The sequence below is a fragment of the Melopsittacus undulatus genome, chromosome 5, assembly GCF_012275295.1.
Source record: "Melopsittacus undulatus isolate bMelUnd1 chromosome 5, bMelUnd1.mat.Z, whole genome shotgun sequence".
Lineage (NCBI taxonomy): Eukaryota > Metazoa > Chordata > Aves > Psittaciformes > Psittaculidae > Melopsittacus > Melopsittacus undulatus.
This window is the reverse complement of record NC_047531.1, coordinates 2,743,281-2,770,637: the sequence shown is the minus strand read 5'-3', so window position 1 is coordinate 2,770,637 and position 27,357 is coordinate 2,743,281. Positions and strand designations below refer to the sequence as shown.

At 46.3% G+C, this 27,357-nt stretch overlaps 1 protein-coding gene across 1 annotated transcript; it reads left to right on the top strand.

Annotated features, from left to right (window-relative positions):
* Nucleotides 1-26: 26 nt before the first annotated feature.
* Nucleotides 27-25,888, top strand: LOC117436186 (store-operated calcium entry regulator STIMATE-like). Its single transcript, XM_034062890.1, has 6 exons — nucleotides 27-74; nucleotides 249-370; nucleotides 9,549-9,661; nucleotides 10,708-10,791; nucleotides 11,783-11,935; nucleotides 25,775-25,888. Exons 2-6 carry the CDS (start codon nucleotides 286-288, stop codon nucleotides 25,886-25,888), a joined length of 549 nt encoding a protein of 182 aa, XP_033918781.1. The 5' UTR covers nucleotides 27-74; nucleotides 249-285.
* The last annotated feature ends 1,469 nt before the right edge of the window (nucleotides 25,889-27,357 follow it).

Here is a 27,357-nt window from a genome sequence, read left to right as displayed (position 1 = left end):
AATGAGTGAAGCCAGAGACTTGATGGAGCCTGCTCCCTTTTTTGCTAAACAGGCTTTGAGCTAAGAAATTCCTGGTAAGGCTATAGGAAAATCCAGTAAAAGGGCGAGGAAGTGAGCTTGGACTATTAAGTGAGGATTTCTTTTAAATCTTGGTGTGTTTTTTATGGATCCCCATACTGGGAAAAGAACATTTTGAATAAGAGCACAACTGAAACCTGAATTTTCCTCTCCTGCTTTCTTTTCCTTAGCTACCTTATTAATTTCATCCTTGATGCCACACTGGGGATGCTGCTGATCTGGCTTGGTGTGAAGGTTGTCTCCTGGATCGTTCAGCATAAGAAGTACACGTACCTGGTCTTTGGAGAATATGGTAGGTGTCATAACCATAACTGATGCCAGCTATGAATAGGGAGAAGAAAATGGAAGGAATTACAGTCTGGGGTAAAACACGTGTTATCTCTTCTCCAGGGAGCTCATGGAGTGTGGCAGTGATCAGTGTATTGTTAAATGCTAGTACATCACTAGGGCGCAGGTACCTTTACCTGCTGCCTTGCCAAGCGTACCTGAGCATAGCAGGTTGGTGATTAAATCCTTGAGTGGATAATAAAGCCCAGGGCATGCATATGATACATTAAGGTATTTGGGGGCGGTGTTAGTGACTCTTGTGGGGTTCTTTCAGGGTTTGTTTCCTAGCCTCTTAGCTCAAAGCAGGGAGGAGTTCTTGCATTTGCCTTGAGCTGTTGTAGGTATCAACAGTAGGACCCAACCTGGCCCCAGACCTGAGTTCTCAAATGACTTGTGGGGTTGGGGGTGTGAGGGTTGCCAGATAACAACTGTTACTAATTATTATTATTAATATAATTATTAATATAATTATTATTAATAATAATATATGCATGCCAGGGTCTCACTTCTCCTTCGATTCCTGCCTTGAGACGAAGTTCCAGCAAAGCCTTTCTCAGCCAGCCCCACTAGAGGGTAGCACTGCTCTTCAGACAGAGCACAACCAGCTTCAAGGGGAGCAGTGCTGCTCTGAGGCTGCAGGGAGGGGGAAATTAACCCTTTGTCTGTTTGATCATGGAATGGTTGGAAGGGACCTTAAAGATCATCTAGTTCCAACCCGATATTTTTATTATTGTTTTATATTTTTCCTTATATTTCGTTATAGCTAATATAATGACAACTTCAGCCTTACTCTGGAAAATACACCCTATTCATACCAATCACATTCCTACCTTTAAGATGTTAATCATTAAGTCTATTTTGAAGTCTATTTCTTTGTATTTTCAGTAGCTGGTCTGATAACTGAGCTGGTGGAACCTGGACCAAATGAGGATTATCATATAGACCCTATTAGCTTGTGAGCTCTTATTCAGGCTCACATTCAGTATGTGTAAATGGGTCATGGCACAGAATGGAGGGGGTGGTTGGGTTTGTGAAACAGCAGAAGCAGCTACTGGGTAGATGACAACAGATGGGTTGAAATGACGGGACATGAGAGGAAGGAAGAAGGCTTAAAGGCAGCGGTGATCTCCAAAGCAGGTTCAGCATCCTGACAACATCTATTTGGTGGGGACTACCTATTTTTCCTTAGCGGCTTATTTCTCAGAGTGCTAACACAGCACATATGAGACAGCAGAGGAATCCAGTTATTCTTGGTTCATGAATGGCACTTTTTCCCTTTTAAGCAGCAAGGACTCGAAGCCCAACCACAGCCATCCCAGGGCACAGCTTCATGTGCCATGTCTGCAGTTGAGCAGAAGCAAGCATTCAAGTGTATTGACAGCTTGTTTTAACCTTGCAGAGCTGTCACTGGCTCCTTGCAAGGGCTGGCTTAGACTACAGGAACAGTTCACTCCTCTGAGGAATTCTTGCTCTCATTAATAGTAATAAAAGTTACTGCTGTTGCTTGAATTTAGCTCTTGAATTGAGGATGCAATATCCCATCCACTGAGCACTGCTCTTGGCACAGGTCTCTGGCCAGAGTGACCACAGTGGAAAAGTTAGGTAGGAGTCAAGTGGCATGTCTGGTGCTATGATGCTGTAGGCCTAGGGAAGGAAAACACTGCTGTCCTCAGCTCGGGTGTTAAGCAGCTTCCAAATCAGTTTGGAAGATGCCAGTAAACTCCATGCAGTTTGATACCAGCTCCAGCAATAAGATGAATTTTCTGGTCTAATTGCTGTACCAGACTTTGTGTTGCTTCCCTCAATTCTCCTGAGGCCCAAAAATGTTTCTTGCAGTCCTGCAGAGGAGGAAAGGCAGAAGGGAAGAAGCAAATCCATGTTGCAGACAGTGCTGAGTGCCATTGCTCCAGCTATCGGAAAAGACTAGTTGTGTCTTTGGCCAGTATAACCAGTACCCATCTAGGGTGTGTACTGGGGGGGGGGGAATCAGCCGCTGCTTCCTTTCTGACCCTCCAGCTCTTGGTTCCATCCCAAACCACTGCAGTTATCCTTTGGTTTGGGCTCCAGTGGTTCCTTCTGCTCTGCTGCTGGTAACCCCATCTCCACCACCTCAGTTGGTTCTTCCTTGTGCGACCGCAATAGCTTCATTAATGGACAAGCAAAGTAAAGGGAAGGAAAAGCACCTAAATCTGTGCTGCTATTTTAAGCATCCAACCATCCAGAGCTGTTCAGAAAGATCAATTACTTCAATATGTCCAAAAACCAGGAGACAGCCATTCTGAGAGCAGCCTCTCTCAGCCAAAGACTGCTGCAGCCAGGAATGCCTGGTTTTTAGCTAGTGGAGAGTCAAAGGCTCCTATAGGCTTCTGTTCCTCTATCTTTGCCCAACAGCTTTTGATTACTCTTTGGACTGCCTCTAAGTACAGGAAACAGAATTTTAAGTGGCTGCTGTCTCTTCTGAAGATGCTTGGCTCCAAAGATCAAAGACTGGAGAGCTTTATTCTTCAGCTGGGTTCAAGCAGAGAATGATGGTTGCCTTACATATACTTAAAGTTAACAAACTCCACAAGTGCTCTGTGCATTGTTGCTGTAGCAGGGTAGCAGCAGACCATGTCTATAGGTGCTCTCCCTACAGGGGACTTCTGCATGGAAGAGAAGTGAAGTTGCAAAGGACTTGGGAGGTGAATACTCAGGGTATTGGAGGTGCTGCTGGGCTTATACAGGCTGAGCAGGGGAGATGCTGGCTGGAGTCAGAGCATGCAAATGAAGCCTGGGTCAGCTTTGTGCCCTGCCCCCTTCTTCCTCCCCTATCCCAAGGGAACAGCCAGACTCCCAGGGGGAAATCTATGGATGGCTGTATTGTCCTGGAATTTTAGTTGTGTCTAATAATTCTAAATCATTACTTAAAAGAAACACTCCTGTATTTCTAAAGCAAGCAGATGCTATGAATTCGCATTAGGAGGTGGTTTCTGCAGTGTAAAATGCTCTAGGGGAGCATGAAGAAACAAGGGGGAGGAAAAAGAGGGTGTTCTTGCTTGAAAACATCTCTCTGGATGTTGACTTGTGTATGCCTCTGGTTGTGGTCACTGATTAGACTAAGCTTGACATGCTGCTCATCCACTGTCTGGAAATGGAAAGACATGTTGCTTGGAGGCCTTTAAAGTCTGTTTAGTGCCCTGTTGAACTCTTCTGGTCAAGGTTAGAGGAAACTATGCTCTGTGCCAGCTGCTGAGTTGAACTGAGGATCCGTGTAGGCTGCTTTTGGCCCTGTTGTGATGTTATGGAAATGTTGTACAACAGCTATTCCCACATCCTGGAGCAGCCAAGGGAGCTGGCTGCTGGTGCTTGAGGAAATACAGCTGAAAATAGCCCTAACCTGAGGGGTGTCCTGTCCTCAGCGTGCTTGGCCTTTCTGCCCCACGGCTGGGGGGAAAGAGGACTGAGGATCCATCCTCATACAGTCAAGTGTGTGGTCGGGTCCCTTGCTCCAAGCAGGGTTGCAAACCTTTGAACCTGCTGGATTGAGATGACAGCAGCAGTGTTTATCCCATTACAACAGCTGTGTCTCCAAGGACCAAAGGGACCAGAGCAGTGACACAGCAAACTGGGGGCTGATTCCAGCTGTGCAATCACTTTAGCTCAGATGGAGAACATGCCAGAGAGGGTTTGGGGTGTCTGCTGGACCCACCTGACTGCTCTGGTGCATCACATCCCAACCTCTGTAAACCTGTTCTTGTTCTTGGCCTCTCAGTGAGCACTTCTGTGCAACTCAGATACTATTTCTTACCCTCCTCTGTACCTGGTTCTGATAATTACACCCCTTGGGTTTGGAGGTAGCATTTTGGTGTAGCTTAAGAGGTGTTCATTGGCTCTTTCTATCCCTACCACGCCATTCAGCACAACTTTCAGTGCTCTCAAATACTTGTTTTTCTCACACCCACCCCAAACCCTCCTCTTTGGCTGTGGTTGAGCTTTTTTCCTACCTGTTCAGTGCACGCACAGTCCCCAAATGACTCTAAATAAAGCTGTTTGGCAGCAGCATGTGAGCTATGCTGACAGCTTGGTACGTTAGACAGGGTGGATTAAAACTAATCCTGTTGTGTGGTAACAACTCAAATACCTCAAGCAGAGCTGCTTTTGCTGTCTGAGCAGCTGGGCCCCCACACAAAAGAGGAATACCCGAGACGTGGTTGGGTGAGGTTCTGGGCACTGGTGGTCCTAAGTATGCACCAAGGAGGTTTTGCTGATATTGGGGAGCACCAGCAATGCTGCTTGAAGAGCAAAGTCTAAGTGCAGCGTGTACATCCTTTGGGGTGAAGGAGGATGTTTCTATCAGGGTGGCTATAAGTAGGTTTATTAAGCTAAAAGGAGGTGGTGAAGTCAGCTCAGAGAGTTGATGTGTCCTGAGTTACCTTCCTATTGAGCTGGGGACAAGAAACTGGAAGTGTTCAAAGGGAGCATGATGCATGTGATCTCCTAAGAGGTGTGATGTGGACACTGCAAAGATCCTCTGCACCAGTTCCCCACTCTTCTATGAGGAAAGAGAAGCTCTGGACACAGAAAATGAGGGCTGTTTGGGAGTTTTGTTTGGTATGGTTTAGCCTCTAGGGTAGCAGATTGAGTTTTGCTGGCTGGCAATGTGGCACTGACAGTCTTGTTGGTGCTCACCTAGATTTAAGTAGTGGAAACGCTTCGTGCAAGATGAATCTTCTCCCATCCATGGAGCAGGGCACCTCTGGACAGCACTGTATCTGTTAAAGACATAGAGTTGCATCTGAGGATGCTTCTGACCATCTTGCTGTAGGCAGTCAGCACCTAAATTTAGGTGTGTGGCTAGCTGATGCCAGCTCTCCAGTCTTGCTTCCTAACTGTGGAAGGAGATGTGGCCATGGGCTTGTCCAGGAACTGCACCAAAGGCTCCCTCTTCCACAGTGAGATGCCAATAGGTGATGATTTGTATGTTACTGGCATTAGTCAGTTAGATGGATTAGTGGTGAGTTAGACTTGGATGGTGGGCACCCTGGTGTGGATCGGTGCTCCTTCAAACCTGTCAAGGTAAGGAGCAGCCACCTGAGATCCTTGGTAAAGAGGAAATGAGCCACTGATTTATATCTATTATATATTATATACATCTATTTTATATATATATATATATATATATGTACACACACACACACACTTGCAGTCCCATGGGACATGCTGCTGTTTTATTTTCATCTTTGTCCTGAGTTATACTGGTTACAGAGCAGCTTCCTGTCCTTGGGAGACCAAGATGCAATCAAAAGTAACTGTGAAGGCACCCACTGATCATCCTGTCAAGGGGTGGAAGTGGAGTCCCATCTAATTCTGTGCTCCAGGATGGACTCCTGTACAGAAACATCTCCTCCCATAGTCTGAAAGTGAAGCTCGGAATGGAAAAGGAGGAGGAAGGGGTTGCAAAACTAGCAGGTTTGAGCTGGTTAAGGTGATAGAGCAGACGGCCAAATCTGACCTCTCCAGAGGTTTGTAGCTCTTTCCATAGTTTTCTGCTGTCTACCCTGAGCATGTAAGAAGTGCTGATGCTCCTGTATCTGTGGAGGGAATTGACAGCATCTTCTTTAGGTTATGCAGAAAAGACCAGAGTGAAAAATACTCATATTTGAAGCTCCGTGTTGTGATGGAGGCACCTTTGACAAGGTGGATGTGGTGGGTGCAGGTCTGTCCTGCCTGAGTTCAGGTTTGCTGTACCACTTGCATGTACCCTGTAGGCTTAGCCAGTGAAGCTGGCCTCACTGGGGCACAGAACTGGGTTTCTTTAGATGGGGTATTGCAGTTGCACAATAAGAACTGTTCTCTAGCAAAGAAGAAAAGGTTTTCCATTTCCAAACGTTGTTCAAGAAAACTCACACTATTTGATGGCTTGTTTCTTAAATGAAAGTGAAGGGAAAAGTTCTGGGGTGAGGAGCTGTTAACCCTGGAGACATGGGCAAGTCCTAGGGTGGTTTAAGAAGCAGGTTGTCTTTTCTAGTGTCTGTATCAGCCTGGTTAGCCAAACCCTGGCTGGGGCTGTCTAGTGCATGGTGTGCAGAACCTAGAACTATATTGTACTGTTTGTGATGATAGCAGGGGGTTCGAACTAGGTGATCTTATGGTGCTTTCCCACCCAAACCATTTACGAATGGCAGTGACCTCCTACCACCAAAGCAGTGTGAGGGGGTGCAGGTATTTGGGAGAGATCTCAAACTTGCTGCTGCTTTCTGGGCACAAGGAGATGACAGAGGGAAGCGATTCACAAGCGCCATTGTGACTGCAGTGCAGAACAGCCAACTTGCAAAGGGTGCTGTGGCTGTTTGCCTGTCTCCCTATGGGGGACAGAGCACAGCTGACAACACAGAGCAAAAGGGGAAGAGTTCAAATGTAGGAAGGACGCAATGGATGTGTTTGTTTTCTCCTAGTTTGTTTGTACTTGGGTCTCTGATGGGTGATGTAGAAGCAATGGTCAGTCTTGGGATACAGGGCAGAAAGCAGCTCTGTACCTAACCTGTGGCAAAGGCAGCGAGGTACCAAGTCTATTGGAAGAGGCTGTCCATGCTTGAGGAGGATCAAACCTCTTTGATATGGCTTTTAACTGCCTGTAGCACTGCTCCTGTCTCCTCCTCAGACCACCCAATGAGCTGTTGCCTGCCAAGGAGCACATGTGTGCTCCTGAAATCCTCTATGGGCTCTGCTGTTTGTGCTCACACGTAACCTTCCTGCCTCCCTCCTCCTTCCCTCCCTCTGTGCCTGCTGGGCCAGAGCTCTCTGCTTGCTATCCTCAAGCTCAGCAGCCTCTCTGCACCCTTGGCCCTCCCAGTTCTCCCCTCCTTTGCTTCCCTCTCAATCATGGCCTGAGCAATTAAAATGTTGGGATGCAGGGTTATCCTTGGCACAGAGGCACTAGCTGGATGCCTCTGCTTCTTAGCTGTAGCTTTGCAATGAGGCAGATGTTTTGGTACGTTGCTAACAAGTGGTGGAATAAGGAAAAATATACATATGCCCTTGCTGGGAAGCAGATTCCCCTAGAGCTGGGCTTGGTTGGATACTAGGTCTTCATAAGCCCTGGTATGACCTGCTGGTCTCTATGGCCAGAGCTTATGCAAACCTCTGGTATTGTCTTCCCTTGCCACATCCCAACAGTACTGTGCTGAGTGGGGCAGAGCTCCCAGCCCCTGCCATCCCACAGCATTGGCATCTCATTGTGGGTTGGGTTTCCCTGCACTGATGTAATCCCAGTTACGGCCAAATTCCTGCCAAACTCCATCCCAGTCAGTGTTTCCAGGGGTTATCTTCACATTCAAGAGGAAATGCTGCAGCTTTCCTAAGCCAGATACTGTAGTGCAGATTTGCAGACCTGAGATCTTCTGATGAGCCTGGGAAGATGATAACCAGCTGACAGGGTACTCACAGAGGGCTGAAGCAAGCACATGTAATAGATATGGCACCGTTATTGTTGTCAGCAATACAAGTATGCTTTTACTTATTACTTGGTGAGTATCCCATTGGAAACATTCATATGTAATTAGCATTGATTCTTTTTGAGTGAGTTGATCTAAAACCCCCAGTGATGGAGCCCCTGCCTCTTGCCCAGACAGTGAGTATCACATAACCTTATCACTTCATCAGCAAGAACATGAATTCTGTTTAGCATGGAAAAGTTATGCTTGTTGTGTTGGAAATGGTGACCAAAAGCCTTCAGAACTACTGCTGGTAACTGGGTGGGTAAGGCATGGCAGGGAGCAGATTGCAAGTGATCTCTTTTTAGAGAGGAGGGTGCAGGATACCGACTGGTGTTTGTATAGAGGAGGGTCAGTCCACGGGTATCTTGTCTTTGGGGATTGTTTGGGGATTAGTTTTAATTTAGAAAGGATTGAGCCTGCTATTCTGGTCAAAATAATCTGGGAATTTGTGAGCTACTTCTACAAGGCCAGTAGGGGTAAAAGTTGGAAGGGTCCATCATCGCTATGGATTTTTCCTGGTTTGCAGAGGTGAGAGGAAATTAAGTCTCTGATACCTTGACAGAGGGGTGCCAGAGAAGGGGCAAACCAAATGACTGATGCCCCAAAGCAACACGTGCTTGTACGGAACTGTTTGAGTGGGATGCTTTCTGGGTTTTCAAGTTTTCCCTGTATAAAGGATTTTAGTGGTCTGTGCTTTGAGGAGATGGGATACTTACTCATTGCACAAGCAGAGCTACATCCTTCAAATCCCTGTATCCATCTGCTCCAAGTAGCTCAACACCATGGGGAGGATACTGGCAATGTCCATCAGTTGCTGAAGGAGAGAGGAAACGTGCATCTCCAAGGCTGCATCTTTCCCTTCAAGTGGATGAGAGCATGTTGGTTACCCAAACCAAGACTGACAAAACTTGATCCACTCTCCTTATTGTTCTAGGAATTACTTCTCTGTTAAGCACTTGTGATGTTACTGAGCCCTTGAGAGCTCAGGGGCATCTGCAAGTGCTGGCATTGCTGGATAAACACAGGGAATTTCAGGTCTTTAGGCAGAGCCAGAGCTGTATCTCTCCTCTTTTACAGAAGCTGCCTGCCTTGTAAGACACTTGTAGGACTTTGGCTCCAACAAAGCCATTGATCTAGGAAAGATGGGGGATGCAGGAGGAGATGCAAGGCAAGAAAGCTATTAGTGGTGGACTTCAGAGGCAGGTTGGTGTAATGGAGAGTGGGGCAGGAGGCAGATAAATAGGTAGTGTTAACATCTGCTGGGTACATAGGGCCTTTTGAACCATGTCTAAAATCTGTCATTTGCATGTCCTTCAGATTAACCAGGGCTTTGCTTAATTCCTATCTTCATTTCAGAATCAGCCCTAAAAGAAGTTGGAAAACTTCAGCTTAGATCTTGGTATGTTTTGATCTTTAGTGGAATAATGACTTACAGACCGAACAGGGACACCAAACCTTCCTACCCCAGCCATGTGCTCCTACAACTATAGGTGGGAAATCTCTCCACAAGTGTCAAGTTTGGTGTTGAGTACTTGTCTCACTGCAAAACCTGCAATATGGAAACACTTCCCTGTCTCTAATCAGCCCGGGCATCAAGCACAAGGCAACTCTTCTGCAAGGGCATCTCCTCCTGCCTTCTCTCTCAGATTTGATGTGCTGTTTTCACAGGTGACCCTCCACAAGCTGCTGCCTGGATTGGCCAGTGTGCCCTCTACTTGCTGATTATGGTGTTTGAGAAGGCTGTGATTAGCCTTGTCCTGCTTATCCCTGGTTGGACAAAGGTAAGCCTCAGCTCTTGTGGCTTGTTTCTTGTCAGCTTTGCCTCATTAGTGGTCTCCATCATCAGTCTTCACCACTTACAACCTGTTGACATCCCTCTGTAATCATTAGCTATCACTTAGGTTTGGGGAAACATGGCTTTCATAACACTTTGGCTTTTGGCACATTTTCTTGCTGCTCAACTGCTGGAGGAATAAGATGCTGCTTTGATTTCATTTTCCATCCTTGGAAGGATAAAATGGGCTGGGCTGGCAGCTGAACTACTGCAGTTCTGCCAGAGGATTTCAACATGATCTCTTAAAGTCAATTTGTGTTGGTGTTTCATGATCCCATGCCTAAAGTAGGGGACCCTTAGGAATTAACTTGGAAAGAACTATCCATGTAGTATGCTGTCCTCCTCAACTGCTTCTATATGGCAGATCATGCAATGATAATTGTGTTGGTCACAAGTTTCTTTTATAAAAGCTAAAAATAATAACCTGTGGCACTTGTAGCCACATACGTGGTGGTAGTAGGTGTGATGGGTATAAAAGCCAATTTTGGGAGTCAATGGGTAACTCCAATTTTAAGTGTGTTTACACATAGTGCTCACAAGCTGATGTGGCTTAACTTAGTTACAGCAATCTAGCAGCACTTACCTGTTCCTGTTCAGGGCTTGTCTTTCAAACCCAGTAGCTGCAGTGCTCAGACTCGGATGTGAACATGCTCAGTAGCACGCACCGCTAGATCCAGAGATGCTGCTGGATTCCTCTCCATGCTTATCACATGTGGCTACTGACCTTATTTTGCAGCAAGGCTCCAAGGAGCCAAGGAAAGTCCCACTAGTAGTTGTTATGGGTAGTTATGCTGAAAGATCAGGAGTACTTCTTGCTCTGTACAAAATCATGTGTTTGGCAGCTGGGCTAAGGGAATAACCCATGTTATCTTTCAAAGAGCTGGGGTAAAGCAAAGGCAGAGCCCTGTGTAGGACACTGCTGGTGTAAGAAGACAACAAGTCTGCAGCAAAGAGCTGTTCAAATAATGCTTCTAAATGGTTTCTCCTCTGCAGCTTCAGCAGGTCCTCCTGGGTTACATCCCAAACCCTCAGCTGGAGCTCATCCTGGTCATGCTCATTGTGCCTTTTATAGTCAATGTAAGTGATGATGCTGCAAGCGCTGGTTGGGGTGGTTTGGAAATCGTGGCCCAACCCCATGGGGAGCTTGGGGTTAGCCTGGAGTGGCTGGAACAGGGTGGAGAGGAGTGGAAACAAGTGTATGTGTTGTCACAGATATACAGATCTGGCACTGCTGCTTGCCATGGTCTCTCTTCCCAGTTCATGTTCCCTTGTACAGGCCGCTGGGTGTCTGCCTTTATCTCTTTGAAGAAAGCTGGGGCTCCTTAGTTGAGGGCTACAGCCATGGGGATGCCCCAAACCCCTTTATGTTCCTATAGGATGGCTTGTCAGTGGTGATCTTTAGCAGCCTGTCACTAGCTGTTTGTCTAGACTTCAAATTGTGTTACAGCAAGGCAAAGTGTTCAGGTTGCCTAAAACTAGCTCAGCAAAACCTCTTGAAAGCTCAATTTTTTCCTGGTTCCCCTCATTCTGGGTAATCCTTGACCTGCTGCTCTGCTCCTGTTAAGAAGGGAAGTGAGAAGAAGGCATTAAGATTCAGATGCTCCATTGGCAAGGAGCGAGTTGAGCTCTGTTTCAACTCATACCATGGGCAGTGTAACGAATGCAGCACTGGCAAAGTTGAGTTTATCTGCCTCTGCTACCACCTCAGGCTGCATTTCCTTGCCTGAAAGCAAACTCTGGTTGTCAAAGAACTGACCAGGGGCTGGTGCAGGCAGAGCAGATGAACCAGGATGGAGTTTAGTTCAGTGTTGATCTCCTGGTGGAAACTTGGCCTGCTGCGGTCTCTTTTTCGCTGGGTCTTCAACATCTGTGGAATCTGGGATGGGACCTTCTGAATTTGACTTATCCAACCCCCATGGGCACTTTTGATGCAGGGTTTAGTTAGATACTAAATTAGGTTGATCAAGGCTGGACATCTGGAGAAACCAAAAGCAGAACAAAGAGCTGTGATTGAATCACTTTTTATTTTGGTCTCTTAATCTACTAATGTTATTTGTTTCTTCCCAAGGCCATTATGTTCTGGGTTGTGGACAGCTTGATCATGAAGAAATATAAGCAGAAGGACACCATAGATATCAATGGATCCATAGAAACTCCTCATGCTAGGAGGACTGAGGAATCTCAGGTAAGACCAAAGTGTTTGAGACCCAACTGCAAGCCTGTGATATGGTCTGTGTGCTTTACTACAACATAACACCATGTTGCCTAGACCTAGGGTGATGCTTCATGAATGTGGGTGCTGACCCTGCTAAGTCAAACTGACTTCCCATGCTTGCAGCTCAGGTCAATAGAGGGCTGTTTCCTGGGAGGATGTTGTTCTATGAGCAATACCCCAGCCTGTGAAGCATTGCTGAAATATTAGAATCATATATAATAGGATCATAGAATGGTTTGGGTTAGAAAGGACCTTAAGATCATCCAGTTCCAGCCCCCCTGCCATGGGCAGGGATGCCTCACACTAGACCATGTTGCCCATATTGCCCTGAGTGATGACAGTATCTTGTGGGGGATGCTTTTGCACTAACCTGGGTGAGGTTGTTGGACTGGCAGCTGTAGCTGGTGCATATCTACACTCTTGCTCTCAACTTCCCTTGTTTTAATAGTAATTAATCTTGGCTTCGAGCTTGCTTTCCCTACTGGTATTGATAGAACCCATTTATTTAGAGGCTAAGGTCCAGCTGGGAATCCCTGTTTTGTCAGCATTTGGTACTTCCTCAGCCAGGTGATGGCCCCTTAGCTGTTGAAAGCTGTATTTTGTGTAGCTTGAGCTTAAGTTATGGTTGGAAGGAATTCTCCAGCCCCAGGAGATGTTCGTATTAATGATGCACAGTGTGAGCAGGTGGTGTTTGTGCTTCTCATTGACTTTTGGGCAGAGATCACAACCTGAATCACTGGCTTGAATTCCCTTCCTTCCCCTGGCACCCAGACCTGGTTTCCAAGTGCTCTGTGTACAGCTGCTGGTACCCTGCAGCTCACTGCCAAGACTCACTGTGATAAGAGCTTCTGGCATCACAGGCTGGCTCCAGGAGCAGCTTCTGCTGAGGGATTTAGGATGTACAGAAGTATCTTTCGCTCTCTGATAGTTTTTTGATAGAGTAACTCAGCTTTTGTGCTGGGCCAGATGGCCTGTTACTGGTGATACTAAAACACACACAGAGGTGATGGTGTTTAAGGGTGTGCTTGGCAGTCTGCACCATGGATTCTATGTCTCTGGAGCACAGTGGGGAAGCATCCACTGCTCCTTAGGATGCAGTGTCAGAGAAGGCAGCAAGGGCAGGCAGATGTGAGCAGCTGCTGAGACAAGTGAATCACTCCTGGCCTTGCCTCCAGGTAAACAGTGGTAGCTTGGCAAGGTCACTAGAAACTTAAAACTTCCCAAGTGGTGTGTGTGGTGGGAAATCTTTTCCCTCCTCTCGCCAAAACAATAAAAGTGGCCTGAGCTGGGCAGTATCAGTGTGACTCAATGGTTATGCATTGAAGCCAAGAACTCATACCTAAGACATGAAGATGGATTAACCCTGGGTGTGAACTTGTCCCTGGTTATGGCACAGTCTGGGTTTCTTGGTTGTGACTGTTTGAGAGTGGTACTTCCTTAGAAGAGCTAGCCTGGAGGGCTGCTCGAAATGTAAAGCTGATGGTAAAGATCTTACTCACTGGATGTGCTGGTGCGTTTCTGAAGGTTTAAGATCAGACACCAACCTCCTTTCCAGCCTTTTGAACCTAAATTCACAGCATTTAGTCTCATAGATGGTGTTGAAGTTACTGGTCCTCTGTGGAAATGAAGCTGCTCCACCGAAGAGGGTGGCAAGAGTTTTGTGGCCTCTAGCTCAGTTTTGCAGAGTCTGAAGGGAAGATACACATTAATCTCCAGAAGCTAGGAAAGTCTCTTCTGGCAGCTCAACCAGATGGGTTGTTTCAAACAATAGAAACAACCCCTGCAGTCTGACTCCTGCTCTCAAAGGCTTCTTCCATCTTCCAAGCACCTGAATCCTTTTCTCAGACCATGTTTTGCTGAGCTCTTCAATGTGCAGGTCATCTGTCCATCTTGAAATCCTCCAATCCATCACTGCAATGTATCTACTCTGGTAATGGAGCTACTAAGGGAACCAGTTCCTACCTGGAGCAGCCTATGAGGACTGCCTTCTTCTTGCTCATACACATTCCTGTGCCTCTGGCCCAACAAATAGTTTAGCAGAGAAAGAAGCTAATGAGGGAATACAGAAGTTGGTGACCCTCTTTCCCAACTCTGTTTCTTGGCATTGGGCTTTGAGGTATAGCTCCTGCTTCATGTGCCAGCCTTTTAGGCTATGAATTAAAGGTGATGTTGGCTGGCTGAGCCCTGCAGTTGGATTGACTGAATTTTAGTCTTGAAAGCAGAAAACGAGGGTTTTCTGGGCTAATGCCCTGTTCAAGTGGGGGAATTTCTCCTCTCCCTGCTGCCCACTGGAGGAGGAGGAAGGAGGGGCTGAGCCAGTGTCTGTACAGAGCAGAGCTGGCTGCGGCTAATGTGCCCTGCAGTTTACCAGTGTTCATCAGAGCTGTCTGGCAGCAGGCGCCAGCAGCTCCCCATCATGCTGCCTTCTTGAATTTCAACCCTCTGCCTATCTTGCCAATAGAGATTGTCATTGGTTTCACTTGAGCTACCAGTTTGTGTTGGGAAGAGGAGGGGAAGAGGAAGGAGAGTAGGAAGAGGGGGCTGAAGTTAACCTGTTAAAACCCCACACTCAATGTTCTCTACAGGGAGAATGGGAAAACTCAGCTTTGTCCTTGGCTTGATAGAGGAAAGAAACCCAGCAGCCAGCAGCCTTGACTTACTGCCTCCTTGGCAGTAACTGGCAGCCTCTTGTGGCCTTTAAAGCTCTGGTGAGCCACAGATGTGATGATGGGCTCTTGCTTATAGGGGAGCAAATGCTGAACTTCTTTACACTGAAACCGTGAAAGGGACAAAACCTCCCTTTTTATGGGTGGAAGATTTTCATCCTTCCTTCAAAGCCAGTCTTAAGCTTTCTGTTGTTTCTGACTTGCACCCTGCCTTGGTAGATGTTCACACAGTCTGCTTATTTTCCTCCCCTCTCGTGGGATAGAGAAAGATCCCTCAAGGGTGTCCATCTGAATCCAGTGCTGCTCAGGCTGGGGAAGTGCATTCATCTGTGTGGCCCTTAGTTCTCCTTTGTATGTGTCCTGCTCTTGACCTGAGTCTCTTTCCCTTGCCCTGGCAAGTGCCAGTGAAGTTTAGATCCTACCAGATATGTCTTTGTTTCTTCTGCTCAGGAAAACAAATTTCATAATGTTTTGTTTGATTTTTTTTTGAGCTGGTTTTGTTGCTTTGGTTTGGTGTTTTCCCAAGGGAGGGGGATGAGTTTCTGCTCCTTTCCTGGAGGATTACATTATCAAGAGACAAGCCTTAAAGCAAAACTTGGTCTAATAACAGTGGTACTTGTAGGACCCATTGGGGTGAAACTAGAGGCTAGTTTTAAGGTTCGGAGGGAAGCTAATACACTACGTGAGGACCTGCTTTTGGTGATTTCAGCACCTATCCTCATCCCCTTTGTAGGAGCTGTGACTTCTGGCATTCACAAGACTGAAGATGCTGGTGAATGCCAATAGCTATGTTGCTTGCCTTTAAGTATTGAAAAATACTCCAAGAGTGAGTTTGACTTGCTTATTGCTTATCTGAGCTGATTTTTAAGTATCTCCAACTCAGGGTGAACTCAGATGCCTGCTACTTCTGGGGAAGCTGAATGAAGGTGTGCATAGAGGTGCCTCTGGAGGGAAACCATCCCACTTGTCAGTCTTACTGACTCATGGCATCTCATGTAAGCTACGATGCAGGAGGTGATGGGATGGTTCTTACATCTCCACCAGGCTGATGGGACTTAATACAGTGGGGAAATGGCTTTGTTTTACAGCTCCCATATCTGTCAGTCTCTTCCTCCGCCACTGAGACAGCTTGGTTACCTGCAAGGTCTGCATAGACTGAGTACTAAAGCAGGCAGCCTCTTTTCCCAAGAGGAGGGGTTGGCAGTGCATGGGCAGCCCTGTGTCACTACCATGACCCGTGTCATTTTGCAAGCTGCTGGGCTCCTGCTGCGGGGAGGAATGCATGAAATATTTGAGGACTGCTGAGTGAGACAGTAGCTCCTTGTCCCGGGACTGGGAAACCGTGGCCCATTCCCTGCTGTGGTCCTAACCTGGATGCATCTGCAGGGAAATTGCCTTGTACAAGTTCTGCTGAAGCCTCTCAAACCGGAGCTGGGCTTGAAAACAGTATCTGAGGGTATGTCCTGTAACTGTCATAGTGATGAGATGCTGTCCTGTGATGAAACTGCCTTGGGGGATTGTAGGAAGCTTATATGGGCGGCTGTAGGCTCAAGCAGCTTCCTACAAGCTGTATGCTGGGCAGGTATTCATTAGGGACTGTAGTGATAGGACAAGGGGTAACGTGTTAAAATGTAAGCAGCAGAGGTTTAGATTGGATATAAGGAAGAAATTCTTTACTGTGAGGGTGGTGAGGCACTGGAACGGGTTGCCCAGGGAAGTTGTGAATGCTCCATCCCTGGCAGTGTTCAAGGCCAGGTTGGATGAAGCCTTGGGTGCCATGGTTTAGTGTGAGGTGTTCCTGCCCATGGCAGGGGGGTTGGAACTGGATGATCTTAAGGTCCTTTCCAACCCTAACTATTCTATGATTCTATGGAGGGGACTGGATGTGCAATGCTTAGTGCTTGCTCAGTCCTCTACACATGGCTGTGAGAGGATTACAGCTTGCTGCAGTTCATCAGGCCCCAAAACTCATCTGTTGCAGCCTGTGAGTTCAGTGAGTTTATAATGCTGTGTGACTAGCTGCCCATGTTTTCAGGTTCCACAGCATCACTATATTAACATGATAAACAGAGGAAATCTCTACTTGGGAAAGATGGAAACTTCCCAGTGTGTGTCTTGAACCAGAAAAGAATTCCTTGAGACCGATGGCAAAGGACAAGAATCTGATCCATTGCTGTCCTTTTGATACACGGGTAACCAATGTACAGGGGGGTAATACAGAGAAATTGTACAAGGGAGTTAAAGGAATTCCTTTGCTTAAACAAAAGTATTGTCTGTCCTAAGTACCTGCCATTGCCATCTTGCCAAGGCATTGATTACTGCTGGAGGGGGAGAAACAGATGCTAATTCTACTGACAAAAGCAGATGAAAGGTCCTGCTGATAGGCGGCAGGAGAGGCAGACTGGGTGACCAAGCCTTAAGACAAAAGCACAGGTGTTGGGTCCTACTGATAAGCGGCAGGAGAAGCAGACTGGGCGCCGACTAACCCTAAATCCATGTCTGAAGATTAAAAGGTGTAAAGGTTAAGAAGAGGAAGACTCATTTACTTCATCTTGAAGACCCCTGCCCACAGGAGGAAGACTCATTTACTTCATCCTGAGACCCCTGCCTATGACCAGAAGGGGCACTGCGCAAGTGCAAAGGACCTTCCGGCTCATTATAATACGAAGCGGGGATAGATAATAAATATGTATAGGCGGATTGAGCAACCTCATGTCTATGTATACCTTAAGAGAATAAGTGTAAAGGGAGAACAACCCTGAGGTGTGCATGCTTTGCAGGAGCTATCCCCATGCACCTCAGCGCTGAATAAAAGCATACCTACTTTACAACTTTAACTAGTTGTGGAGTCTATCCGCGCATCAATTTGGCGAGCCAGGCAGGAGGCCTCTGTCCGGCTGCAGGATCGGCCAAGGGGTGGACATCCTCGGCGCCACAGGCTGTTTGCCTGGAGGACCTCCACTTCTCGTCTGCTCACTGCGGGGACAGACAACAACCTGTGCCGGCTGCGGAGAAACGGTATGCTTGGGGTTTTGGTAATTTGGGTTTTGGTAATTTAGGTTTTGGTAATTTAGGTGGCCTGTAAGGCGTACGCGTGGCCCGGGGCTGCTGGTAAGGCGCGCAGAGACGTCTGGCGCACAGCGAAGTTCCCCTTGGTTGGTATGGCTTGCAAGCGGGGGGGCTCGCCGACCGATAGAGCGGCTGCTAGCGATCCTGGGAGCGGATCGGGTGAGCCCGGGTTTTCGCTGTATCCCAAGTTTTGGGAGCCAGGACGGACCTGCTAGGGGGGCAGGTGAAGGGTAAGCGAACCCACCAGGTTTCTGCTGTATCTCAAATTCTGAGAACCGTGAGGAGGGTAAGCAGAACCATAGTGTGAGTGGGGGATCCCATGTGTAACTTTGTGTTTCTGTGTGACTGAGACGTAGCATAGCTACGAAGCGAGTGTGGAGTCCCAATCCGCGGTTCCGTGTCTCCGCGAGGAGAGCGGCCGGAGACGGACGAAGTGTCTATGTTTTGTGGTCCTGTCTCTGTCCTGTGTATAAGATTAAAAGAAAAGAAAAAAAATAAGAAAAAACACAAACTGGGAAAAAAAATTGTAAAAATATCAAAAAAAAAAGATTAAGAGGCATGATTGCAAAGGAAATTTTGCTGTAACTGAAACTATGATCTAACAACAGGGGAGCTGATCTGCAGAACTCAGAGATATTGTACTGATCCCCTTAATATCGTAAAACTTATGTGTAGGTGCTCTCATATTTTCATAAGTGCATTTGCAGAGCACTGAGAAAGAAGCTATAGAGATTTGTAAAAGATTGGCTGAAATGGGAGCCGGTCAAAACAAGGAAATTCTGAGGAAAAGCCCATTGGGTTACATTTTGGCACATTGGAAAGAACTGAGAGGGTCTTCTGGGACCTCTGTAAACAAGAAAACGTTGGTAAAATATTGTAACCAATGCTGACCTTCATATACTTTGGAAAATCAAGGAAAATGGCCCAAAAATGGAACTTTGAATTATGATACATTGTTATAATTAATGTTGTTTTGAGGTGACAAGGAAAATGGAATGAAGTAATGTATGCAGATGTGACAGAGTGCAAAATTAATATACCTCTTCCTGATCCCTTAATTTTGGCTTTGGAAAAGGACAGGAAAAACTAAAAGCTAAAGAGATGTTGTTCAGATTGTGATACTGGGGAAAGATGTTTAAAGTTAAGGAGGGAGCTCGAGCAGCTCCTGTGTTTGAGTATGGGATGGGTGCCGGGATTGACAAATAAGTGGAAACAGACATGTTGATAAATGCGGACTGGGAGTAAAGGAGGAAACATGGAAAGTGGATAAAAAAGAAAGCGGTTGCTTTGAAACTGGTGGAGAAGGAATGTTGAGCAGAGGTGGGGGAGTAGGCTCTTCTGTGGAACCAGATCGGTGTGTGTGCTATGGGGAGTCTGGACCCTGGAAGTGAGACTGCCCTGGAGGGGAATGCCATGGGGCAGCTCCAGTGAATGAATTAGAACAAGAATGACATAAAAGCTGGAAAGAAGAGAGTTTATCCCCTCGTTGGGAGGGACCATTTCTTGTTCTTTTAACTACAGAAACGTCAATAAGAACTGCTGAAAAAGGGTGGACACACGCGTCATGAGTAAAAGGACCCATAAAGGAAAGTTGTGACTGATCCCGGAGACACCAAGCTGACCCTCAAGAGGACTCGGATAAGTAACTGAAGGAATTTATATTGACTCCTGTAAATTTTATATGGGAAATGCAGATATAGTTGAAATTATTTTAAGAGCCAAGTGTCCCAGTTGTTTGAAGTATATTATTACTGGTAGGGGAGACCACGAATAGTTTTTGAGAAATCAATTACAGTTCTTTTTGCATTCGGTGTGAAATTACCACCTCGTTGGAATAGTTGTTATGGGGTATACCTTTAACGTACCAGAGAGGGCAAGACCGGAGGGAGTCGGTGCTGCAGCTGAAAAGGTCTGCCAAGGGCTGCAACCCCTGGGGCTGTGACCGCTGAGCACTATGATCCTGACCGGACCTCTTTTGGTGTCGGTTCTGATAGGAACCATATGGGAAAATGCCGTGGCTTCTAAAATCATTCACAGCAACTGTAGTGAATGCATTACCACAACTAGACAAGGGAGAGTAACCTCTCAAATGTTGATCTACCACACCTTTTATGAATGCAAAGGAACAAAGACAGGCAGTTGCATATATAATCAAACTCAGTGAGGACAAATTCAGAAGAAGGAAGATTAATTGGAATAAGTTATAATGAAGTTATAACCAATTCGAGTACCTCACTGTCAATAATTTTTGAGGCATGTGATATTATAGATGATAATTTAGATACTAATTGTGGAAGTTTAGAGTGGAGGTGGTACTATAGTAGCCAACCAAAATATATTTGCCCAGGTGGATACCAATGTCACATAAATCCTGGTGATGTACCTAGTCAAACGGCTAGATATCAGTCATCACACCTCTGTGGAAGAAAAGGATGGTCTTGTGTATGCTGGAATACTGCAGGCTGGAGATATGACTATCAATGTAAAATAACTGTACAACCCGTGCCTGCAAGCCAGTAAATTTAACTGAAATTTAACTGAAAAATTGGAAACAGAAAAAAAAAAAAGTAACTAAAATTGGACTTAAACTGGAGAAGACCCAAATGTGATTATCAAAGAAAAATATAAAGAGTCAATACAACATCATGTATTAAACTGGAGTCCAATATGAAATTCCCACAGTTGCTAAAATATCTCTTTGTAAAGCATTGAATGTAACTGTTGTGTTTTTGGGGGAACTAACCGGGGAGAGAGATGGCCCTGGGAGGCAATGGAGAGTAATATAAGTGACCCTGCAGTCTGGAAAAATCTAAAAGGGAACAAATGGACCAGGCCAACAATGGCAGATTGACTTTACAGAACTGCCAAGGAAGGGGGGTATAGGCATTTGTTACTAAATTGAATAATAATCAAATGGTTTGCTGTCTTGGATTTAAAGGACTCTTTCTTTGCTTAATATTGGCCAAAGAAAACCAGAATTTATTGGCTTTTGAATAAGGAAAATCCTGGCACTGTAAGGAAAACTCAACTAATTTGGACAGTATTACCTGAAGGGTTTAAAACCAGTCCGACGGGTTTTGAAATCAGTTAACACTGGAACTAGAAACATGGAATCCACCACTCAGAGGGACTCTCTTACAATATGTGAATGACCTATTAATTGCTACAGGAACAAAGGAAGAATATGTCTCGTTAATGGTGGGATTGTTGAATTTTCTGGGACTAAATGATTATCAGGTATCCAGACAAAAGGCCAAACTAATTCAAACCTGAGTTTCCTACCTAGGATATGAAACAACAGGAGAACATAGAAGTTGGAACTGCTAGAAAAGAAGCCATTTATCAAACACCACGACCATCAGCCATCAAGGAGTACGTACCTGGGAATGACTGGATGATGCAGACATGGATACATGATTATGGTGTTCTGGTAAGACCACTATATGAACTGTTAAAAGAAACCTCTCTCTTTGGAATAGACTGATTCTGTAGAGGAGGGCTTTAAAACAGAGCTAATGAGAACTGCAGCTCTGTGACTTCCGGATGTGACTAAATCATTTTGGCTATATTCCTATGAAGAGCAGGGAATAGCTTTGGTCCTTGCTCAGAAACTAGGACCCTATAAGAAGACAGTGGTGCATTTTTCAAAACAGCTGGATGAAGCAAGCAAAGGATAGCCCAGATGCCCAAGGGCTGTGGCTGCAGTTGTCATGAACATTGAAGAGGCTTGCAAATTTACCTTGGGACAAAAGATTACTGTACTAGTGTCTCATGTTGTATTAGCAGTTCTGGAACAGAAAGAAGCCCACTGGTTATCTCCTTCATGGTTTTTTTTTGGTTTTTAAATTTAAGCTGGTGACTCTGATCAGGAAACTGGAAATAATTTGGCCAATATTGAAGCCAAACAAGAAGCTGAACAATCTAAAATCATTCTTTTAATCCCTGATGGCAAACTAACAATTGAGAAATCTAAACCTAGATATTCAAAGGAGGATAGAAAATTGATTGAAGATCTCAAAGGACAGGAAAAAAGGGGGTTGGGTTCAGATACATGATGGGCAAATTGTAATTCTCTGTAATCAACTCTGGACTCATTGGGGTCGCAACTCTTTGTATAAATACTTAGACAGGCAAATTGTAGGAAGGAGAAAATAGAAATCAAATTGGTACAACTGGGGAGGAAGCTACCCAGGACACTACTGGCAAATAAATTTTCCTGAGTTACCGAGAACAGGTTACCAATATTTGTTGGTGTTAACAGATACTTCTTCAGGGTGGCCAGAAGCATTCCCTTGTAGAATAAATAATGTAAGACAAGTAATTGGAACATCATTGTATGATATACCTTGTTTTGGAGTACCAGAGACAATTTCTTCCGACCGAGGCTCGCACTTTAGAGCAAAATAGTTACAAGAAACTAGCTAAAATTAGAAGCTGATTGGCAACTACATGTACCATACAGGCCCCAGGTCAGTGGGCAAGTAGAAAAGATGATTCATCTGATCAAAACATCAGACTGGTAAAATATGTCAGGAAATAAATTAATATTGGTACCAAGCCTTACCACTGGCTCTATTAAGGCTTTGAACTAAACCTCGGTCGAAAGAAAAGGCTAGACCATGTAAAATTTTATATGGAAGACCATATGGGGTCCAACAGGGAGTGCCTCTCCAAGTGGGAGAAGAAAACCATGTGGCTGGAACTCGAAGCAGAGGACTGGAGAGTCCAGTACATAATATACAACCTGGAGATTATGTATACATAAAATCTTTCAGACCATAGAGGAAGAAGATCTCGAACCAAGGTAGAAGGGGCCATTCCAAGTATTACTCACAACTTTCACTACTATCAAAATTAGAGAACAAAGCGTCTGGATTCAAAAAGGCTCCAAAAGCTCCCTGGAAAATCACATCGAACGGTAATAACAGAAGGGCAGTACAAGTGCTGCACATACTACATGAAGCTTGGCCTAATTAGGTGTATACCCGGCTGCTAGTGTCCATTTGGTGTACACCCACAAGAGGCAACAGACATCCTGTGGTTTACAGTCACAGGGGACAGTGAGCATCTTGTGGTTTGGGTCCGCAAGACACAGTGGATGTCTTGTACAAAAGGTTTTACGCACGAGAGGCAGCGGGCGTCCTATGGTTTACAGACACAGGAGGCAGTGGGCATCTTGTGGTTAGGGTCCTGCAAGACACAGTGGATGTCTTGTACAAAAAGGTTTTAGGTGTAAAACAAGAGGCAGCGGGCGTCCTATGGTTTACAATCACAGGAGGCAGTGGGCATCTTGTGGTTAGGGTCCTGCAAGACACAGTGGATGTCTTGTACAAAAAGGTTTTAGGTGTAAAACAAGAGGCAGCGGGCGTCCTATGGTTTACAATCACAGGAGGCAGTGGGCATCTTGTAGTTAGGGTCCTGCAAGACACAGTGGGTGTCTTGTAGAAAAAGTTTTGGTTTTTAAGCAGCAGGCATCTGGTGGTTTGAGTCCTGCAAGATACAGTGGGTGTCTTGTAGAAAAGGTTTTGAGGATTTCAAAGGTATGTGCTGCATGAACGTAATCTGACCATTCTGAATCAATCCATGCTAAGCTGGGAAAACTGCAGGGGAATATGCAAAAGCTTAAAATTGTTGGAAGTGGATTGGATGAGGAGTTACTGAATGGTTCAGAGATATACTTAACCAAGGCCTTCTCCAGGTATAATTTTAACATGGATAGGTCTGTCATAAATAATAGAGTAAAAGAATTTACTCACTTTATAGAAAAAGGGGGGACTGATACACGGGTAACCAATGTACAGGGGGGTAATACAGAGAAATTGTACAAGGGAGTTAAAGGAATTCCTTTGCTTAAACAAAAGTATTGTCTGTCCTAAGTACCTGCCATTGCCATCTTGCCAAGGCATTGATTACTGCTGGAGGGGGAGAAACAGATGCTAATTCTACTGACAAAAGCAGATGAAAGGTCCTGCTGATAGGCGGCAGGAGAGGCAGACTGGGTGACCAAGCCTTAAGACAAAAGCACAGGTGTTGGGTCCTACTGATAAGCGGCAGGAGAAGCAGACTGGGCGCCGACTAACCCTAAATCCATGTCTGAAGATTAAAAGGTGTAAAGGTTAAGAAGAGGAAGACTCATTTACTTCATCTTGAAGACCCCTGCCCACAGGAGGAAGACTCATTTACTTCATCCTGAGACCCCTGCCTATGACCAGAAGGGGCACTGCGCAAGTGCAAAGGACCTTCCGGCTCATTATAATACGAAGCGGGGATAGATAATAAATATGTATAGGCGGATTGAGCAACCTCATGTCTATGTATACCTTAAGAGAATAAGTGTAAAGGGAGAACAACCCTGAGGTGTGCATGCTTTGCAGGAGCTATCCCCATGCACCTCAGCGCTGAATAAAAGCATACCTACTTTACAACTTTAACTAGTTGTGGAGTCTATCCGTGCATCACTTTGAGCATCTCATGTGCTGCTGTGAGGGGCTGGAGTGTGCACATGAGGGTGGAGAGGGAATCTTCTCCTGCAGCTCTTCTCCTTTGAAGCCATTGACTCATTGGAGTTTGTTTTTCCTGTTTAGTCATTTTGTTCCTGTGGTAACTGGCTTCGTGGTGCTGCCTGCGTGCTAACAAGTGGGGGCCACTGAATTCACAGCTATGCATGGAGATAGTCACAGATAAAACTATAATCAGTCCCCTGTGCTTCTGGTTTTCGGGAAGGGATAGTGGGCTCTGGGACTGGTTGAGCTGTTAGGCCAGCCTGCATGTGGATGTGCTGGGTTGAAAGCCCATGCAGCATCTTTGCCTTGTGTCTCTGAGCTGGAAGGCTGCTGTGATCCAGGCACAGGGAGGATTCACGGTGCATGGGTTTGGAGCAAAGTGGTTCCTGCCCCTTGTACCTGCATCTGCCATGACCTAATGATACTATTTGGGTTCTGTGGTGGGAAAAGGGCTGCTGGCATTGCTTAGCTAGAGAAATAAAACTGGAGACCCTTGACTGGGCTGTTAGACTTGTGCCCCTCTGAGCTGGGAGCTCTGGTGACCTGGCCAGGTTTCTGCTGTGGGTGACTAGTGTTTACCATAAATCCCACGATTCAGCTGAGGTTCTGAGCACTGCTGGGCACAACACAACCTGCAGCGTAAGGGCTGAGTGCACTGCATCTGTGCTTTGAGGCAGCTACTGACAGGGGTAATGGCAGTAAGAGCTTCTGTTGCCCAAATCTGGTGTTTGAGGTAAGAGGGGTAGGATGGGGTTGAGCAACCAACAGCCCATCCAGCCATGACCATTACCCATGTGAACCTGTCCCTCCAGCCTGCTGACTGGAACTGGGCTTCAGCTCTTCTGCAGTCAGTGCAGCCATACCCCGAGTAAAATCCAGCCTCTTTCCTCTTCCAGATGATGTGGCTGTAGGATGTCCCACATGTGGCTCTGCATTATGCAAAGGCTCCAGGCTGGTGGCAGCCAGTTAGCCCAAATGAGCTTGTTGAAGGTAGCTGTTGTGAGTGTAGGTGCTCCTGGAGGCCATGGGTAGCCTTTTGGTCACACAGGAAAGCTGTGACCTTTCTTACCTGGAAGGTGTCAGTGCTGTGTTGTGGTTCCCACAATTCAGACCATGACAGCTAGAAATAAGATGCTCCAGTCTAGGACACCACTCCTGATCTTGCTGGCCATGGCTGCAGCGAACCCTGTAGCTCTGCTTGCTCTGATGGCTGAGCTATGGAGATGACCACCAGCTGGGGGCCTGGAAAAAGGTCGGCATTTGGTACAGCTTATTTTAAAGTATGTGGCCTGGTTTTTATGTACATCTCCACTGAGGATGCAGCCTGGCCTAAACATGCACGTCTGAGTCCTGTCCCATGGTAAACAGAGCTTTTAGCTGTCTCTAAGGTCCCTTCTAACCCTAACTATTCTGTGATCATCCTGGTGTCTGCACCCAAATCTGTTGTTGGAGATATGGTCAAGATGACCTTCAGTACTTAGCCATGTGCCAGAGAAGATTAGATCTTGCAGCATCCCTCTCTAGGGATGCTTGACCCCTTCAGCAAGCAGTATCAAGAAGAGCTGAGAACTTTCACTCCATCACCATCTCTCTGTTCTCTCTTGCAGGTTTTACTCTCTCTAGACATGGATTTTGATCAGTCTGAAAGTGACCAGGATGTTTCAGTACTGCAGGGAACGAACCAGAAGATGAAGCAGCCCAGCTATCAAGTGGTCATCTGACAACACTGAGACAAAGAAGGTGGAGGGAAAGAAATAGCACTGTGATCCTTGAGCTGGCCAAGGGAATGCTAGTTGATCCTTATGGATCTGCAGAGATCTTTTTGCCTGTCTCAGCTATACCTATCTGCAGTTGTCTCTTTGGGATGTTATCTATGCATCCTGGACAGGCTTGAGCAGCATCTGCTTTACCTGTGTGATCCTGACTCACACACATTGAAGGCACATTGGGGTTAGGGCTATGGACATATACTTCCCTTGGCTGGCCAGCTGGGTGGAACTTTTTGTCAGGGCTAGAGTCTGAAATCAGGAGATGGTCTGCTTTTTCAATAGGCAAGGAAAAAGAGCTGTCCTGTACTACCTGAACTGTGACACTTTTATATGCACAATGCTCAGAATAATTGGTTTGCAATATGTATTTAAATGCCTTGAATTGAAATGGTTGTTTCAATGGATCTGATGCTTTTTACTGTTTTATAAGGGAATGTAGTAAATAAAAGACCGAAAACCTTCATAAATGAAATGCCTTCATGTGCTTCATGTTGTGCAAAACCCTAACACTGTGAAGAGGATGAAGGGGATCTCATGGAATCATTCCTCACTGGTTCCTCACAGGAGAGATTATCTTTCTGCAGCAGGACTATCCCAGTAAAACTAGGGAAGAGCTGAGGCCACAGTGCCCAGTTTCTGTCCAGGGGTTGTATCAGTGCAAAGACCTGATGCTTCAGCGTGTGCTGGATTCCAGACTGGGCCAGACTTGGAGACTGATCCCAGTTGCTGCCTTATAAGTGGGCATTTAGTGAGCAGTGGAAGTTGACTAATTTCCTTTTAGCTAGTTTAAAAACAAACTGATGCTGTGAGGGCTGGAGCACTGCTTGTATGGAGCCAGGCTGAGAGAGCTGGGCTGTGAGGTAGCCTGGACAAGAGAAGGCTCCTGAAAGGGAGACCTGAGAGCAGCTCCAGTGCCTAAAGGGGCTGCAGGAAAGCTGGAGAGGGGCTTGGGACAAGGGCCTCTAGGGACAGGCCAAGGGGAATGGCTTGAACCTGCCCAAGGGGAACTGAGGTCATTAACGGCACCGCTCTGCTATCCCCTCGAGAAGCAGCATCCCATAGTTTTTCCTTTGCTTGTTCCCAAATGCGTAATTGGAAGTACATAGCAGAATGTGCAGTCAGCCCTTGTCCCTTTAACCAGGATAGAAGGGATTGAACCGGCTTTTCATCCTATTGCTGAGGTGAGCAGCTCGAGAGAGGCCTTCAGCACCGGAGCTCAGCGCCCAGGAGCCTCAGCTCAGAGCGGCAGCACCCACCCAGGGAGCCTCAAGTCCCCCCCGGGCCACGCCCAGGAGGCGGCAGCTCCACTGGGGCGAGCAGGGACCCACGGGGGCGGAGCCAGGAGGGGCGGCACCAGCCCTGACGGTTAAAAACCGGCGCAGGGACAGCGAGAGACTGGGGGGGGCAAACGGGGACGGTTG